We start from the raw sequence: 18,602 nt of genomic DNA, 5'->3' as shown, positions 1-18,602 counted from the left end.
TGGGTGGCAACAACAACAACATAGAATTAATATTATTAATAATGTACAGTGGTACCTCAGGTTAAGTACTTAATTCGTTCTGGAGGTCCGTTCTTAACCTGAAACTTCCTAACCTGAAGCATCACTTTAGCTAATGGGACCTCCTACTGTTGCCGGGTCGTCGGAGCACAATTTCTGTTCTCATCCTGAAGCAAAGTTGTTAACCCGAGGTAATATTTCTGGGTTAGCGGAGTCTGTAACCTGAAGCGTCTGTAACCCAAGGTACCACTGTACAGTGCTTTTTTTCTGGAGGGACGCAGGGCTACACATACCCCTAAACATTTTGTGAATCTAACGGGAGAAGGAACTAAAAAAATTAAAATATGTAATTTCTTCTCAGCGTAGTGAAGTGGGTTCCGTTGCTACCCCTGATGGCAGCCTTTGGTCCATTTACTGCATTTATTTTCCCCGATTTGAACTATAAAATGGTGATTTTCTTGAGTAAAAATGAGAGTACACCTACACTATACTGCTTAATATTGATATTTTAGATTGCTGTAACCTGCCATGGGACCTTATGGTGCAAAGCAGGGAAGAATTCAATATACAGTGGTACCTCGGGTTAAGTACTTAATTCGTTCTGGAGGTCCGTTCTTTTTTTTTTTTAAAAAAAATAATTTTTATTCATTTTCCAAACAAATTTTATACAGTCAACAAATTATTTTGCACTCCTTCTTCAATTTTTGACTTCCCTCAGTTTCTCTGTCAATCTTTCGTAAAATTTCTATTTGTTAACGCATTTCTAAACATAATATTGCCTTTCCCAACTCCTTTTCCTCTTACTCTCTTTTTTGCAGTATTTCTTACTACAGTGGTGCCCCGCAAGACGAAATTAATTCGTTCCGCAATTTTTGCCGTCTAGTGAATTTTCTGTCTTGCGAAGCACGGTTTAAACGGCTTAACAAAGTCGCAAGACGTTTTCATCTTGCGAAGCAAGCCCATAGGGAAATTCGTCTTGCGAGGCAAATCGCGGACGAAAAAACCTTTCGTCTAGCGAGTTTTTTGTCTTGCGAGGCATTCGTCTTGCGAGGTACCACTGTATCTCACAGAGTCTCTTCAAAACCAACAAGCGTCGTCTGTACATCACATATATTTTTCAGATATTCTGTAAATTTCCCCCAGTCCTCGATAAACTTTTGGTCTTTCTGATATCGAATCTTCCCAGTCAATTTGTCCAATTCTGCATATTCAGTCAATTTCCTTCTCCATTCTTCCACTGTTGGAATTTCTTCCTGTTTCCATCTTTGGGCCAGAAGTATCCTTGCGGCAGTCACTGCATATTGAAACAGTTTACAGTCTCTCTTATTAATTTCGTTTCCTACCATTCCTAATAGAAAGGCCTCTGGTTTTTTAACAAACGTATATTTCAACATCTTTTTCAATTCATTGTATATCATTTCCCAGAAGTCTTTCACCCTTTTACACTCCTGCCACATATGATAGAATGTACCTTCTTTTTCTTTACATTTCCAACACTTACTGCATGTTTTATACATTTTAGCCAGTTTAACTGGCATTATATACCATTTGTAAACCATTTTCATTACATTTTCTTTCAACGCAGTACATGCCGTGAATTTTAACCTTTCATTCCATAATTTCATCCAATCATCATACTGTATATTATAACCAAAGTCTCTTGCCCAATGTATCATTACTGCTTTTACTTCTTCATCTTTTGTATGCCACTCCAGCAACATTTTATACATTTTAGACAGATTTTTATACTCATTATTCAATACCTCCACTTGGAATTTTGATTCTTTACCTTCATACCCACACATTTTACAATGACCGCTCCCCGCTTAAAACAGGGGGCGCCCTTTGCGTGGACGCGCGCAGCCCTGGATCTGGAGCGGCCCCATCAGCATAGGCTTGGCTTTGCCTTCCCTCAGGTGGGATACCTGGAGGTCCCCGCCTACCTCAGTCAGTTGTCCAATCCCACCTGGGGGAAGCGTTGCCAAGGAGACCAGGCCAGGTAGGGGAGGGATTACCTGCCCACACAATAGAGGGAGGATCTTACCTGGGAATCCTCACTTGGCTCCAGAGCTTCTCCCACCCTACCCACCCTCAGTTAATGTCTTCCTTTGCAGGTTAACTTTTCTTCATAGGTTTTGCAGGTTAACTTTTCTTCACAGGTATGCGGGCGCTGCTACGATAAGGTCGCTGTTAAAGGGCCGGAAAGGAATTTCCCTGCATTGGCAGGTTTCGCCTTTCCCGTAGCAAAACGTCACAACTTTGGCGGTATTAGGCCTTGGGCGGAATCCTTTAGTCCATCTTCCTCTTTGCGGCGGCGATACCAGGGTTCCCCGTTAAAGGGGTTTCTGAAGGGAGGCTTTGACCGTACGCCGAAAGGTCGTCATTGCTCTCCCCTGCGGCGGCGTAATGGGGGCGGCTATCTCTGCTTGAACATATGTTCTCCAAAGCCGGCCCATCCCCCCCACACACACACTGGATAACCCTGAAGCTCCCTAGGTCCCCAGCTGGGGACTGGAGAGGGAGAACGCCCAATGCCTGAGCCAAGGTCTACCCACATTTGAAATTTAATAAAGTTGTGGCCAATTTAATCCCATAGCACGTTGTCTTGAGTCGTTATTACACATGACGGGGGGGGCCGCTCGGGATCTGGGGACTCCGCCTGTCCACGCAATCTTTTTTAAACATTTCATTGATCTGAAAGTAATGTAACCAGTCGTAAACAGATTCTTTCACCTCTTCATACGTCGTTCTGGAGGTCCGTTCTTAACCTGAAACTGTTCTTAACCTGAGGTACCACTTTACCTAATGGGGCCTCTCGCCACCGCCGTGCGATTTCTGTTCAGTATAGTGTAGGTGTACTCTCATTTTGACTCAAGAAAATCACATTTTATGGTTCAAATTGGGAAAAATAAATGCAGTAAATGGACCAAAGGCTGCCATCAGGGGTAGCAACAGAACTGCCGATTCACCATGCTGGGAAGAAATTAAATATTTATTTATTTTAGTTTCTTCTCCCGTTAGATTCACAAAATGTTTAGGGGTATGTGTACCCCTGCGTCCCTACAGGTTAAGAACGGACCTCCAGAACGAATTACGTACTTAACCCGAGGTACCCCTGTACTGCCTTTATAATAATCAGATCATGGTGCCTTGCCCTGACACAGGAATGTAAGAAGCTGGCTTATCCCGAGTCACAGGGCTCTTCAGGCTCCTACCGAGAGATAACGGGTCTTGAACCTGGGACCATGTGCTTGTAAGGCAGAAGCTTTACTGCCTCACCAGTTGCTCTGGCAAAGAAGCTGTTTATGCAATCTGAACTCTGGTGAACTGAGTAGGCCTCTCTATGCAGAGCAGCCATAAAGTGTCCTAGCCGTGGCTAGAATGGGCTGAACTTCTGTGATCTGCACTGACAGGAGAATGACTCAAAACACACAGAGCAGCAACAGTTGTTGGCAAGAACACCTGGTGCACTTTGGTTTGTGAACTGAACCATGAGTTCAAATAAGTTTATGCAAACTGAACTGACAAGTCAGTTTGAAAGAGAATTTAATATTGGTATAACGGAGATGTTATCCCAGCTAATTACAGTAATTTTATGGATGTCTATAACTTGTTCCAGGAGTATGTTTAAGCTGTGAATCAGTGTAAAAAGGCCAGCTACTATACACAACGGGATATTTACTCTCTTCTTTTTGACATCGTTTTTTTGAAATGCTTGAGGATATGATCACTCCTGTTTTAGGAACTGCCCCTTAAAAGGGGACCGCTCAATACTTTAAATAAATAACTTTGCAGGCTTCCATCATCTGCATGCTTCCCTCTTGTACTAAATACTTGTACATCGTTCTACCCGGACACTGAGGTCCAGCACCGAGGGCCTTCTGGCGGTTCCATCACTGCGAGAAGCCAAGTTACAGGGAACCAGGCAGAGGGCCTTCTCGGTAGTGGCGCCTTCCCTGTGGAACACCCTCCCACCAGATGTCAAAGAGAACAACAACTACCAGGCTTTTAGAAGACATCTGAAGGCAGCCCTGTTTAGGGAAACTTTTAATGTTTGATGTATTTTAATATTCTTTTGTAAGCCACCCAGAGTGGCTTTGGAAGCCCAGCCAGATGGGCGGGGTATAAATAATATATTATTATTATTATTATTACAGTGGTACCTCGCAAGACGAATGCCTCGCAAGACAAAAAACTCGCTAGACGAAAGCTTTTTTTGTTTTCGATTTGCCTCGCAAGACGAATTTCCCTATGGGCTTGCTTCGCAAGACGAAAACGTCTCGCGACTTTGTTAAACCGTTAAAACCGTGCTTCGCAAGACGAAAAATTCGCTAGACGGCAAAACTTGCGGAACGAATTAATTTCGTCTTGCGAGGCACCACTGTATTATTATTATTATTATTATTATTATTATTATTATTATTATTATTATTATTATTATTTCCAGAGGTGGATGGAAGAACTGGACTAAATGAAAACAAGAAGTTAATGTTCTGTGTCACCATGGACACTAGTGACCATGGTTTTGTCCCCACTAGGGCACATGTGAGTCACAGTTTTGATGAGCACATTAGTGTGTCTCATCAATACAAAAGCACTTCCAGGTTTATGTCTCCAAAATCTATCTTGGTGTGTCCTGTCCACATTAGTGGGTAGTGCTAGATGGGATTGTTGGGGGAAAGCAAATAAAGTTCCTTCTCCTGAACCTCTAGCTAATGCATGTATTACTTTAAACCACACAAGAGCAATGTTTGTGTAGCAAGCAAGCCAGCATTTGCTCGTAGTCTTTTTCTAAGTTAACTCCACCTGTAAAAGCTGAACCTTTTGTTGTTCTCTCCTAATAAGATGCCTACTATTGCTCTCTCTTTTTGTCTCTACTCATCCTGTAAATCGTTCTTGCCAAGATAATTCTGTTCCTGCATGAATAAAGCTGTAGAAATCCAGAAACTGTGTGTAAACGTCTCAGTCTAATTCACCCAAACTGCAAGGTCTCCTAACAGGGATGTATTTGTGCTACGGCTGAGCTCCATTATGGACCTGCCTTCAAGTTTATTTCAATTTTATTTAACATTTGTGGGCATCAGAGGTGCAAGAAACCTCCAACCAAGCACTCGGAGTATACAAGAAGCTTTCCTGCAGGAACCTGGTCCTGAAAGCACCTTAGAAGCAGAACCATTTGCCTCAAGGCTACATTACAGTGTTTGGCAGGAAAAAACCTGAAACCCTGGTTGTCTTACATTGCAGGCTTCTGCTTAATGATTGAAAAGAATACAGACTGAAGTTCAGAGAAGCTCATTTCTTGATTCTGCAATCTTATCTACTTAATGGCTAATCTCATTTACCGTACTCAGAGAAACCTAGAATTCCTATTGGTGAAAGTCCGTGTATATGTGACCTCCTCAGATTATATAAAATTGGAAAGCAAATTAATTCGTCTAGAGTCATTTCAGTCACTGTTAGCTGGTGCCATGGAGCCTCTAGGGACAGTGACCATTTTGATGATCATATGTATCTCTTGCCTTGTTTTCCTTGCAGTCAGGAGCAGGACGCCAGAGAATGCAAAGCAGCTGCCACCTGGCCCACCTCCACTGCCCATCGTAGGGAACGCTCTGCAGCTGAAGACCAACAACCTGGCCCAGGTTCTCCAGGAGGTAAGCCAAAGATGAGCACCTTCCTCAACAGCTGTCTGTTGATGACCGTTACCTGTTTGCAAGCCTCTTTCCATGTGACTCTTTTGGAAGGGGACAATCCATTGTCAGTTTGTTTATTTAGAGATGGTACCATCTGTGTGCAGGGCACATTTGCAGAGTATAAGGCAACAGACTCTGCACTTTGACAGAGGAGAGGCAAAAGAGGGAGGGGAGGCATCCAGACCATAAGAAAAGAATAGCAGAATCGCTGTGATTTCAGTGGCATGGACTTGCGCTTGGCTACATCAGCAGGGATGGGGAGCAGGGACTTGTCGCAAAGGCTCCACAGAAAAGAGGTGGACTTTGAGCAGGTCCCACAACTCCACAAAGGGGGTTGTTTAATTGTCATTTTATTATTTTATCCTTAAAATAAAAGCCATAAAGCCCCCTTCTGAGTAAAGAATTTTAAAAAGCAATAGTGCAATTTTCATACTATATTAGAGACAGGGGGCGGGGACGGGGACGGGGACGGGTCCAATTCTCCCTCCACATATGGATGGTTTGGGCATTTTTGCCCTTGAACATTTTTAGCCTCTGCTGGACAGTGGGGAGTTCATAGTCTTCTTGTATTTTGAAAAGCTGCTCCTTTATTTTCCCCAGAATGTGCTTGGTTGGAAGGTACTTTAAGAATTCCCTTAGAAAAATGAGTATGAGGGGGACATAACAGAGCAGTATAATCATATTCATGGTATAGAGAAAGCAGACAGGAAAACACTTTTACCCCCCTCTCATAATGCCATACCCTCCAACATTTCTCCAATGAAAATAGGGACATCCCATTCCATAATGATAATTTTACTATAGCCCACACACCTTACTGGGTTGCCCCAGCCACTCTGGACAGCTTCCAACATATATAAAAACATAATGAAAACATTAAAAATTAAACAAAAAAACACTCCCCTAATCAGGATTGCCTTCAGAGGGGGTCGGATAACTCTATACCCTCCAACATTTTGCCAGTAAAAATAAGGACATCCTAAGGAAAAGGGGGGACATTCTGTGATCAGACTGGGATGGCTTCTCTAAATCAGGGGTGTCCCTGGAAAATAGGGACACATGAAGGGTCTGTAAAGCTAAAACTTGGAGTCTTCAATTAAAACTGAATGTTGGAAGATTTACAACGCACGCAAGATAGTAGTTCTTCATACAGTGCATATTGAAACTGTGGAATTCACTGTGGAATTTTGTTAAGACAAAATTCATTGAAGATAAAGCTACCCATAGCTGGTAGCGATGATGCTGAACCTCTACTAGTTCCAGGGACCTGCAGGGAGGGGAGCGTGCTATTGCACTCTGGTCTTGTTTTTGAGCTTCCCAGAAGAACTGTGTTGGCCACTGTGATAACAGTCGTGGACTAGTTGGCCTTTGGTCTGATCTAGCTGCAGAACTCTTCTGTATGTTATTAAGAGTCATGTGGTTCAGATGCCCATAGTGAGTCTGGGGGCAGCGGGGCTCTCCATCAGCTCTATGACTCTCTCCTAATCCACAAACCCACCTAGATGTGTGTCCTTCTCTATCTTTTTTCCAGTTTGGTGAGAAGTATGGCTCTGTGTTCACAATGTATTTTGGAACAGAACGGGTTGTGGTGCTGCATGGCTATGATGCAGTGAAAGAAGCGCTGATCGACCGTGGAGATGAATTTGCTGCCAGGGGACGCCTGCCATTAGCTGATGATGCCAACAAGGGATTAGGTATTTTATGCTGGTTGACCAGTGGGGGGGGGGGCACAGGAAAATCCCTCTATTCATGAAAATAAAGTAAAAAAGGTTGCAAAGACAAAGCATTGCATCTTGAGATAAACTTTCCTAATTAATGTTCCCACTGGACAGTATAAATAGATAATTAGCAGCCTTTTAATGGCATAGCTATATATTGGGCATTGCCATTTAAGAGAGAAATGAGCCATCTCATAAAAGTACTTAAGCAATATCTAGGGCAGTAGCGGAGAAAGGTGGGTGTGGTGGGTGCTGGCCGCCCTGGGAGCAATCCCTGAGGGGAGTGATATCGCCACAGGTGGCGCCCCCCTGGGATGTGCATTGCCGCTGGCACCCGTCGGAAGGTCCCCGCCGCCGCACGTCGCCTTACACCCAAGGGTGCTTACCCCTGCCCACGCAGGCCACTCCAGGTGCCGGAGCAGCTAGCTCCGCCTCTGGTCTAGAGCAAGCACCAAAAATTAAAGCAGGATTGAATGAGTCTCTAGCCTTTAAAAATAATGGTCTGGGGTAATTCTGGTGTGGGCAGTAAGTGCTTCAAAGTTACTGCAAACTATCTATAAATTTGTTGCCAAGAAAACAAATAAATACAAATCAACACATTTCACTTAAACAACTAGCAATGAATAATAGCCTTTAAAATAGCCTTTAAAAATAATGGTCTGGAGTAATTCTGGTGTGGGCAGTAAGTGTGAGAGTTATGTGAGCAGAATTCTCTGGCCTGGATTTTGTGAATCAAGAAGCTCTCCACACCAAGAAAGAGTTTCAAAGTTACTGCAAACTATCTATGAATTTGTTACCAAGAAAATAAATAAATACAAATCAACACTTTGCACTTATACAACTAGCAATGTAGTCCAGTTTTCTTTAAGTTCTTTCTGGTTAATATAGTCCAAGAACTATTGCTTCTTCATTATACTGGCAGCTTCAGAGAGAGACCCAGGCTCCAAGAGATGAATTACCAGTTAACATAAATATCGAAACATTGAAACCTCTTTTTAAGTTTTAGCTGCAAAAATGGACATTCTGCAAATGCAAACCTCCACTACGTTTCATACACAACACACACAAACATAGCATTTTATGCACATTAAACACATATATTTTACAGTAAGGGCATGTATCAGAAGACTGGCCAGCTACTGATTATGGAATAAGGAGGCACCAAAGTACCAAGTCTCCAGGTGGTCTGGAGTCAAGAATAAGAGCCTCCTGCTCTTCCAACCTGCTTCTTCTGCTCTCTCTTTCAGTCCATCCATCTCCTTTATACCCATTTCCTCTTCTGCTTTCCAGGAATTATATTCAGCAATGGGGAGGCGTGGAAGCAGCTCCGACATTTTGCCCTTACCACCCTGCGCAACTTTGGCATGGGAAAGAAAAGTATTGAGGAGAGGATAAAGGAGGAAGCACAGTTCCTGCTAGAAAAGTTCCGGGACACACAGGGTGGGTAGCCACTGCCCTTCATCGACATAGGCTTATCAAGCAGACCCCCTTAAACATCACAACAGATTCTGGGGTACATTACAACAGATTATTAACCACCACCTGGTCCTAGGTCACTAAGGGCTTCATACACCCCAGTAATGCACTGAACTTACCTTGTCAATGTACTGGCAAACAATGCATAGCTTTCAGCAGGGGTGTAATATGCTGACACAGACCAGTTCCATCTAAAGCCTGGCTGCTGCTTCTCTATGTGTTAGGATATTTCCGTTCCACCTTGAAAGGGAGCAGGATGTTTATGTTAGCTATTGCTTTCGTTTCTCTCTCTCTGTCGGAGACACTGAAGCAGGCAGGCAGTCATGTCTTTCTTTGTTCTGATCAATGCTGAATAAAGCTTGTAAATAATGCTCTCCTGCGTGCAACTTTCGCTGTGCATTATCTGCTGATAAGAGTGTGCATGAGCTCTGGAATGTGGCAACTAGAAACTCATGTCGCTAATCGATGATACTGCGTGCCTACGGGAGATCGATGGATCGTCCGGCACACGGCTTGGGGCCATGATGGACTTTATCTCCCTGGCAGTATCCCAACACTATCAACTGCAAGAGTGCTCCGCAGATATTGTTGAATTCCAGCTGCTTTCAGCCCCAACAGTCAACAGTGGTCCAGAAGTTAGAGTCTAGCAGCATCTGAAGTGCTTTAGATTCCCTAGTTTTAGTCTAGACTTCACCAAGGCCTGCACCACTGTGGTCACTCTTTCCTATCTAAGGATATATTGGCTGAAGCTGGAAGAAAGCACCTTGGAATGTCCTTGGAAGAAACCACTCATAGCCACTGAAGATGCCCATGCCTCCAGAATTGTTGTGAGAAAGGCAGCTCCCTGTCTGACCACTGAGGCCAGGAGCCAGGAAATGGCAGCTCAGAAATTCCAGACTAGATTATTGCCTAAAACCTGTAATGGGTTTAATTATTTTTTTCTTGTTCTTCCAGAGAAGCCCTTGGATCCAACCTTCTCACTCAGTTGCGCCATCTCCAATGTCATTTGTGCAATTATCTTTGGGAAACGATATGATTATAATGACAAGAAGTTGCTATCCATTCTAAGCTTAATAAGTGAAAACTTTCAGGTTTTTAGCTCTCCTTGGGGACAGGTAGGTGCCATCTGGTTAAATGCATTCTTTTTCACAAAGTCCAGTTTACTTGCATGTGGAATATTTATTTTATGTAGATACTGCCTCTGGCTGTAGCCATTTTCCTGCTGTTTAAATGTCTTTCTTCCAGGCTTCTCATAGCCCATACTGCCTCTGCCTCTTAATATTTCTGTTAATGTCCTAGTTGCAGGTTTGCCATGGGTAACTGGTTAGCAACTGTGACAGCACGATGGGCCACTGGCCTGATTCAATAGGCTCTTCTTATGTTCTTAATGTGGAGATCCAGTCAAGGCACACAATGCACCTGGGTCTAGTAACCAAGGTTTGACTTAACAGCCCAGTGGAGCAGGAAGTAAAGCTTAACCAGTAAAACCCACAGGCTCAAGTTTATAACTGGAACTAATCACTTGGGGTGTATATACACTGCCATTGCCTCTGCATCCAGTGTGCTTCCACTACTGGTTTGAGAAGGTGTGAATACATGACGTTAGCCGCAATCCATATCTATCCTGCCTTGCTACATTTTAAGCCAGCGATGTGTACACAGCCTGGTTTCAACAGGAGGAGCAGATGGGACTAAATTTAGAGATATGTATGTAACCCCATAGTTCAGCTTTACACCATTTGGCTTATTTATATAGGGTCCCAGAGTCAATTCCTAGTAGCATCCCTAGTTAGGAATGGGACTCCTGAATGATACCCAGCAGAGCAGCTCCATAGGCGGTACTGACCTTGAGAGAACAATGGTCTCATTCAGTATATACCTTTTAACATGTGGAGTTTTTTTTGGGGGGGGGTAATTGGGTTGTTGATCTTATTTTAATTATGCATTTTGTGGTTTTATATTTTGATTTTAGTCTGTGAACCGCCCTGAGAACTGTGGGTATAAATTCAATAAATGATAATAATAAAAATTAATAATAATATAAGACAGCTTCCTACCCAGCTGTTGAGGTTTTAGCAGCGGGGGTGGGGGGAATGTTGCATGATTTTTCAGATTTTTCTAAAGGTACACATAGGTGAAATTAAAAAATAAAAATCTGCATATGACCTCTACAAACATTAGGTAGAGGGTAGGAAAGCACTAATTGAGGGGAAGGGAAGATAATACAATGCAGTACAATCAATGAAGCACCACCCAGTAATGCAGATGGGGAACATCTACATAGATTTGGGAGGCATTGGTAGTGAAAATGCTGTTGTGTGGACCACAGAGTTGAAATGCACACAAGGCAACAGTAGCCAACGTTATACTGAAGCCTGAGTGTGGACAAACCCTGACTGAGGTTGGTGCCAAAGGGTCTCTTGTGGTGTTTCTTCTAGCTCTACAACGTATTCCCTTTTTTGATGAAATGGATCCCTGGACCCCACCACAAAGTGCTGAAAAACATCTTGGCAATCAGAGAGTTTGTTTTGGAGGAGGTTGAAGAACACAAGCCCACTCTGGACCCCAACTCACCTCGGGATTTTATTGACTGCTTCCTTATGAAAATGGATCAGGTAATCATGAAAACTCACAGAACTCTCCAAGTGGGTTCTCCTGCCACTCCTGAAGCTTCCCAACCAGCAGACCACCGTCCAGCTTCTTGTGGGGAATGCCAAGGAAAGAGATTCCTGCCCACACCCCATTGGAGTAGATTCATTTCCCATTGCTGACTTGTTCCTACAGTAAGTGGGAAGTTCTTTTTAATGATTAGCCCTCTGGGCAAGGAATGCCTAGAGGAACGAGCTATAAAAAGACTTGAGATAAGATGTGTCTTGGGAAGGGAGCTGGTCCCAGTGGCGCTGCTAAATTCTTGTTATGCTGTACTCAGAACAATTGAGTTGACTCCACTGACTGTGTTGTGTGTTTCTGCAGGAAAAAGGTAATAGTGCATCCTATTTCACCATTGAAAACCTGGCCATAAGCACAGTTGACTTGTTTGCGGCTGGAACAGAGACCACCAGCACCACATTACGATACGGGTTCATGATCCTCCTCAAATACCCAGAGATACAAGGTAAAACAGATGCGTTATTAGTACTTATTATTCTAGTTCTTTCCCAGATTTATGTATCACAGGTCCAAGAGGTGGTTGTTCTGCCACTTTCCCCAGGAAAACCCACTGTTCATCGCTGAATGTTAATCATCGCTGACTGACATCAGCAGTAGACAGAAGGCTTTCTTGGAGACAACAGTGGGGTGGGGGGCGGACAAAATGCTCAGATCCATGCCTAGTAACCACAGACCCGTGCCTAGAAATCCCAGCAAAAACAGAAATGTGTATGAGCTCTTATCGCTGACCATATTGCAAAACCTAGGATTTATATGCAAACAGTAACAACTTGAATTTGGCTCAGTAGTGTACTGGCAGCCAGTGCAGATCCTTTAGATCAAGCATGTCCAAAGTCCATTTTGGGGACCTAATCAGGCCTGCTGGTCGGTTTAATCCGGCCCCAGCAGCAGGTTATTTCCTGGGGGTAAAATACTAAAAAAAAGGTCACCAACTTTGGTTTACTTCATTTTTTTAAAAAAATAGATATTTATTGAGAATTTTCCATTAAGAAAAAACCAAAAGAAAAAACAAAAGAAAAAGAAAACATATACAGTTTATGATCCTTATTTTCTGTAACATATTTCCCTGACTTCCCCACACCTCCCCTTCTTGTATTCCAATTCAAATTGTTAATTCAGCAAGTTCTTATCCCCAATTTTTTAACCTTTTTATATTTAGTTCAATTAAAAAAACCAATTTTACAACGTCAAAATTTATACATCAGTGCTCATTCTTAAATCCTTTCCCTAAAGTCGACCCAGATTCCCTTCCACAAATTCCCCACTTTTCATATTAATGACAAAACAGAATAAAAAGAAAAAAGACGGGTTATAATTATACCCTTTGGATCCCCAAACCCCACCCCGTCCCCTTTCCCAGTTTCAATCCCCAACAAATGTCCATCAGTCTTAATCTACTATCAGCCTGGAGATCTCACGTCCGAAGCTCTTAATTCTCTCTCAGTTCCTCTCTGCCGGTTTTTTTGATAGTCCTTAGTGTTAAACGCCAGATCTCGGAGACGCTCTGGCCCAATAGGGACAGTGTTTCTTCCAGCCAGACCTCCATACTTAAAAGTGGAACTCAAATCTTGTTTCTTACTCCTTTCAAGTCCAAATGTCCCCAAAGTTCCAACTTTCACCTTGATCAAATTTGTAATCCTTGGGTCTTCAGATCTCCACATAAGGAGATCTCTCCATTCTTCAATCTCCAGCTCGAGCCAGATTTTCCTCATCAAATTCTTATTTTCCTTTATAACTATCATGTCAGGCCTCTGTCTCTCCTTTGTCATCTGCAAAATTACGTCTCCTCCTTCCTTTTCCTCAAAAACAACATGTATCTCTTTCTCCACACTCTCAAAGTTCTCAAATTTCTCCTCTTGTCCAGCTGCATGAACTTCCTGGATCAAATCCTTATCAATTTCCATGTATTTGTTTACTGTTAAGTCCAGAGTTGCAACGTTGGTAGCCAAAACATCAATTTGGCCTTGTAACTTTCCCAAGAGAAAGAAAGCTCTGTCCAATTTGTCTTGAAATTTCCCTCCTTCAGCCATTCTTGTAATGTCCCAAAACCCCCTTAGTATTACTTAGTATTCCTTCCAGTTCAACTCCAAAAATCAAGTTAGTTTGTAATCAGTTTTTCCTTGTTTTCAACAAAATATAGCCAAATTGTAACGGATATAACCAGCAGAGACAATAAAAAACAGATTTCTCTTTTCCTGTCTTGACAGCTAATTTGACAGCTGTCAAGCTCTTCAATATCTCTTCAACAGGCTCTCTCACGGATCACTCCCGGGTCCAGGGGGGGTGTGGCACTTCAGCTCCAAAATTAGCTCTTATCCTCCAGTAAGATTACTTAAACTGCCAAATCGTGAAATTAAAGTCTTTACCCAGTAAAAAGAAAAAAGTCCTCTCGACCTTAGTTAGCTGGTCCTTGCTTTAGATTATATACAAGAAGGGGAGACGGACTTCCTATTTGCGCCTTCCCCGATCGTGCCTAATTCAAAGAAGAAATTTTCTTTACAAGTCCAATTTTCGTACTACTCACGGGTTGCTGCTTTAAAATCCAATTGTTCATAAGAAGAAGTCAGCGCTCTCTGACCATGGCATGCTGCTTCACTCTGCAGGAGAAGCAGCCAACTCTCATCACCACCCCACTCACCCCGTCCCCCGTTCTGAAGCCTTTAAAAAGGCTCCTTCGCGGGTCGGGGGGCGCGAATGGTGCCCGCCAAGTCACCAGGTTCACAGGCTTCACCGCCTGTGATTTTTAAGGGTCCCCGCGTCGCCGCAGCGGCTAGACTCAAATCCTGCGGAGCCGATTCCCTCCGGAGCTCGGAGGGAATCCGCCATTAGCCGATGGCGCTAATCCGGAAGTACAACTTTGGTTTACTTCATCCTTTCTGGCCCGCTTTGAAAAAAGTTTGGACACCACTGTTTTAGACAAAGGCACAACCACAAGGGCCAGGGGCCAAAGGGCCCTCAGGTAGTATCAGAATCACTGCTGGACAGTGCCTCCAATAGGAATCTCTCTAAGCTGGACTATCACTTGCTCCTATAACATCCCTAAAGCTTTTGTCCCGCTGGGCTCCTTTTGGATAGAAATTAAATTAATATATAAATAATTGCAGTTATACTATGTTTCCCTGTTTACAGATGGATCGCTGAAGGTAAGCTACAATAAATTGCCTGTGGTGACGAGTTAGTAGAAAGTTGGCACCAGAAAACAATAGAAAGCTCCAAAGTGTGCAGAGCCTTGCAACCATTCCCACTGAGTTTCAGTTTCTTCTGTAATGTTTCCTGCACTGGCGTTAAACCTCATTCTTCCCATCACAGAGAAAGTGCATGAAGAAATTGACCGAGTTATTGGCCGATCACGAAGTCCTTGCATGGCAGATCGTGGGGAAATGCCTTACACAGATGCTGTCATCCATGAGATCCAGAGGTTCATCTCTATTGCCCCACTGAGCGGCCCTCATGCAGTACTCAAAGATACACCGTTCAGACAATATGTCATTCCAAAGGTCAGCTCTTTTCAAGGCTCTAAGTATTAATAGTAGGCTGCTAGCCATGATGGCTATATTCTACCTCCATGGTGAGAGGCAGCATGCTTCTGAATACCAGTGGGTGGAAACCACAGGAATTGAGAGTGCTGTCTTGTTTAGATTATGTTGATGGGCTTCCCATGGGCATTTGGTTGGACACCATGAAAACAGGATGCTGGACCAGATGGGGCCACTGGACTGATCCAGCAGAGCTTTTCTTCTCTTCTTATGTACAAGCAAGGGAAGTAGTTTAGCCCAACTCCTAAAGCGTAGCTGGGCATCTTGAATCCTGGACTTCGTTTTAAACACCCTATTGCCTTCTGAAGCTGCTTCATTCTTCTTCTGTATCAACAAAGTACCTTCCTTCCTGTTAGTGCCTCCCCATACCATTCCTTTGGGTGTCATGGCCACCCAGCCCATTTCTTTGCACTCTCTGCAGGGCACTACCATAAATCCTAGTCTGATATCTGTGCTACATGACAGCAAAGAATTTCCAAACCCCAAAGAATTTGACCCACAACAGCAAAAATCTATCATCTGCCCGATAATAAATGTTGGAAATGTAAAGAAACTGAAGGTACATTCTTTCACCTTTGGTGGACGTGCCCAAAGATTAAGGCTTTCTGGGAGACGATATCTAATGAATTGAAAAAGGTATTTAAATATACATTCTTGAAGAAACCAGAGGCCTTTCTTCTAGGCATAGTCGGCCAATTGGTGCCAAAGAAGGACAGAACTTTTTTATGTATGCCACAACAGCAGCAAGAATACTCATTGCAAAGTATTGGAAGACACATGGAAGAATGGCAGATGAAGGTGATGGACTACGTGGAACTGGCGGAAATGACTGGCAGAATCCGAGGGAGAAGAGTCGGTGGAAGAAGATTGGAAGAAATTTAAAGACTATCTACAGAAATATTGTAAAATTAATGAATGTTAGAATGATGTTGGATAGAAATTAAGTGGTTTTCAGCTGTAATATTATAAGGGAATATGAAAAATGGATTATTCATAGGTAAAAATTTAACGTTACAATAGCTTAAGATTAAAGACTAGGATAAACAAAGAGTGTAAGGATTTGCTGAACCAACAAACTGAACTGGAATACAAAAAAGGGAGGCGTGAGGAGGTCCGGGAAATAAGCTAATGAAAAATAAGTAATGGAAAGAATGAGTTGTTTTTAACCATTTTTATTTTGTATTTTCTTACTTTTTTATTTTTATTTTGTAATATTTTGAAAATCTTAATAAATATCTTATAAAAAAAATAACAACAAAGTACCTTCCTTCCTGTTAGTGTCTTCCCACACCATTCCTTTGGGTGTCATTGCCATCCAGCCCATTTCTTTGCACTCTCTGCAGGGCACTACCATATATCCTAGTCTGATGTCTGTGCTACATGACAGCAAAGAATTTCCAAACCCCAAAGAATTTGACCCAGGACATTTCTTGCACAAAGATGGCACCTTCAGGAAGAGCGACTACTTCATGCCTTTCTCAGCAGGTAAGAGCTCTGCTTCCTCAGTAGGCTGCGGTCTTGGCCAGCTCAGGTCTTTCCCGTCTCCCTAATCGGCTGGTGTCAGGGCAAAGAGGGGGAACCTTCTTCCTCCTGCAGCCTAAACTGGTATAGCTGCCAGTTTGTGAGAGAGGGGCAGAGGCTTCTGGGTCCATCAGAACTCCTTGTACCTTTCCTGTGGCCAGCTGAAACAAAAGAAATGGTGGAGTGACTCTCCCAGGAGCTGTTCTGGAGCAGCACCTTTGCTCCTTTGGCATGATTGTTATTTTCTCCGTAACAGCCAAAGTGGTTGTTGTGCATCTTACACTTTGGGTTTCCTTTGCAGGGAAGCGGATATGTGTGGGGGAAGGTCTGGCCCGTATGGAGATCTTCTTGTTCTTCACCACCATATTGCAGAACTTCACTCTGAAGTCCATCATTGACCCCAAGGACATCGATCTCACACCGGTGTTGAGCGGCATAAGCAACTTCCCTCGGCCCTATCAGCTCTGCATTGTCCCTCGCTGAAAAGCCTGCCTCAGGAGGGCTGCACATGTGGAAAAGTTGCAGCCTGGCAAATCTTTGTTCAAAAAATCCGTAACACAATATCTCCTCATGTGTGGAGTCTTATCTTTTTACCTGACTAGTTGTGGAACTGTTACTTTGGGGATCTTGCTAGAGACTATTGCGCATTGAAGACATTTTTTAAAAAAAATTATCTCCTTATTGATTATAAAAATTGCATGTCTATACAGACATTATGTCCTATCTCTTAACAGGTAAAAAAAGAAAATTATATAAAATAGAAAATTTATAAAGAAATAAAAAATAAAAAAATGAAGTAACAAAGATAAGAAACAAAGAAATCAAAAATAGAAGAAGACAAAGTTATTTACATAGTAAAAGTAATCATCGGCACGATCCTTCCCATCCTTCTCATTATATTGTTTGGTATAACATTCTTTCTTACACAGGTTTAATATTATATAATATCATTTCTTTCTGTTTTGTATATATTCCTTTGATTTTTTTTCTTTACAAATATCACTCAATTTCTGCTAATATGGAATTATTTGTACAATAAAGTTTTACATAATTCTTAAATATTATCCGTTCTCTAGTTGTTTTTTGTTTCGATATTCCTCTAACTGATCCCATCAGTTTTGCTAATTGTAGATATTCTAACATGAGCATCTGCCAATCTGTAATCTCTGGGAGCATTTCATTTTTCCAATTCCTTGCTATAAGGGTCCTAGCTGCTGTTATACCATACATAAACAATGATCTTATATCTTTTTTAATTTCTGATGGTAATATACCAAGTAGGAAAATCTCTGGGGTTTGTTTTTTTTTAAAGTAATTTTTAATAGTTTCTTAAACTCATTATAAATATCATTCCAGTATCTGCCAATGGCTATACAGGTCCACCACATATGAGAGTATGATCCCTCCTCTTTTTTACATCTCCAACAGGTTGATGTTTTTCCTTTATACATTTTAGCAAGCTTTTTGCGGGTAAGATGCCATCTATATACCATTTTATGGTATATTCCCTGAGATTATAGCATGCTGTGAATTCAATGTCTGCCGTCCATAATCTCACCCATTGTTCCATAAGTATATTATGCCCAAAGTCCTGTGCCCATTTAACCATGACTGTTCTTCTTTTGTTTCCCATTCCAGAAGATAATCATACACTCGTGAAATAATTTTCTTTTTGTTAAGTATTGATTCTCTTTCAAATCTAGATGTTTCCTTTGCAATTCCTTGTTTTGAATCTATAGCTAGTCTTTGGTGTAGCTGGAAATATTGTAGCCAGTCTGTTAGCAAGTTTTTAATTTCCTCATATTGCTTCAATGTTGGCTTATCCTTATCTACTTCTAAGACTGATGTTGGCCATTCCCCTTTCATATTTCTTTTTTAACTGCCATGGCTTCTGTGGGTGACGAGCACAGGGGTATCTTGGGCTCCAATATTCCTTTATATTTAATCCAAATTTTGTATAACGATTTCCACGT

General features: G+C 42.3%; 1 protein-coding gene and 2 long non-coding RNA genes across 3 annotated transcripts in view; 1 reads left to right on the top strand and 2 right to left on the bottom strand.

Annotated features, from left to right (window-relative positions):
• The window catches only part of LOC308575835, an 88,105-nt gene that overhangs the window by 21,193 nt on the left and 48,310 nt on the right, over positions 1-18,602 (bottom strand). The gene's annotated exons all lie outside the window — the stretch shown is intronic.
• On the bottom strand, positions 652-1,461 carry LOC308576041. Its single transcript, XR_014003006.1, has 2 exons — positions 1,074-1,461; positions 652-841 (listed from the first exon to the last, which is right to left on the bottom strand). It is a non-coding gene; the product is annotated as an uncharacterized lncRNA (long non-coding RNA).
• Positions 5,441-17,192, top strand: LOC308575183 (cytochrome P450 2C19-like). Its single transcript, XM_081173765.1, has 9 exons — positions 5,441-5,669; positions 7,240-7,402; positions 8,717-8,866; positions 9,857-10,017; positions 11,341-11,517; positions 11,876-12,017; positions 14,882-15,069; positions 16,452-16,593; positions 16,931-17,192. Exons 1-9 carry the CDS (start codon positions 5,487-5,489, stop codon positions 17,110-17,112), a joined length of 1,488 nt encoding a protein of 495 aa, XP_081029891.1. The 5' UTR covers positions 5,441-5,486; the 3' UTR covers positions 17,113-17,192.

The sequence above is a fragment of the Podarcis bocagei genome (assembly GCF_964188305.1).
Source record: "Podarcis bocagei genome assembly, chromosome: 1".
In the NCBI taxonomy this organism is placed as follows: Eukaryota; Metazoa; Chordata; class Lepidosauria; order Squamata; family Lacertidae; genus Podarcis; species Podarcis bocagei.
The sequence above is the reverse complement of the archived record's forward strand: the minus strand, read 5'-3'. Positions and strand labels throughout refer to the sequence as shown.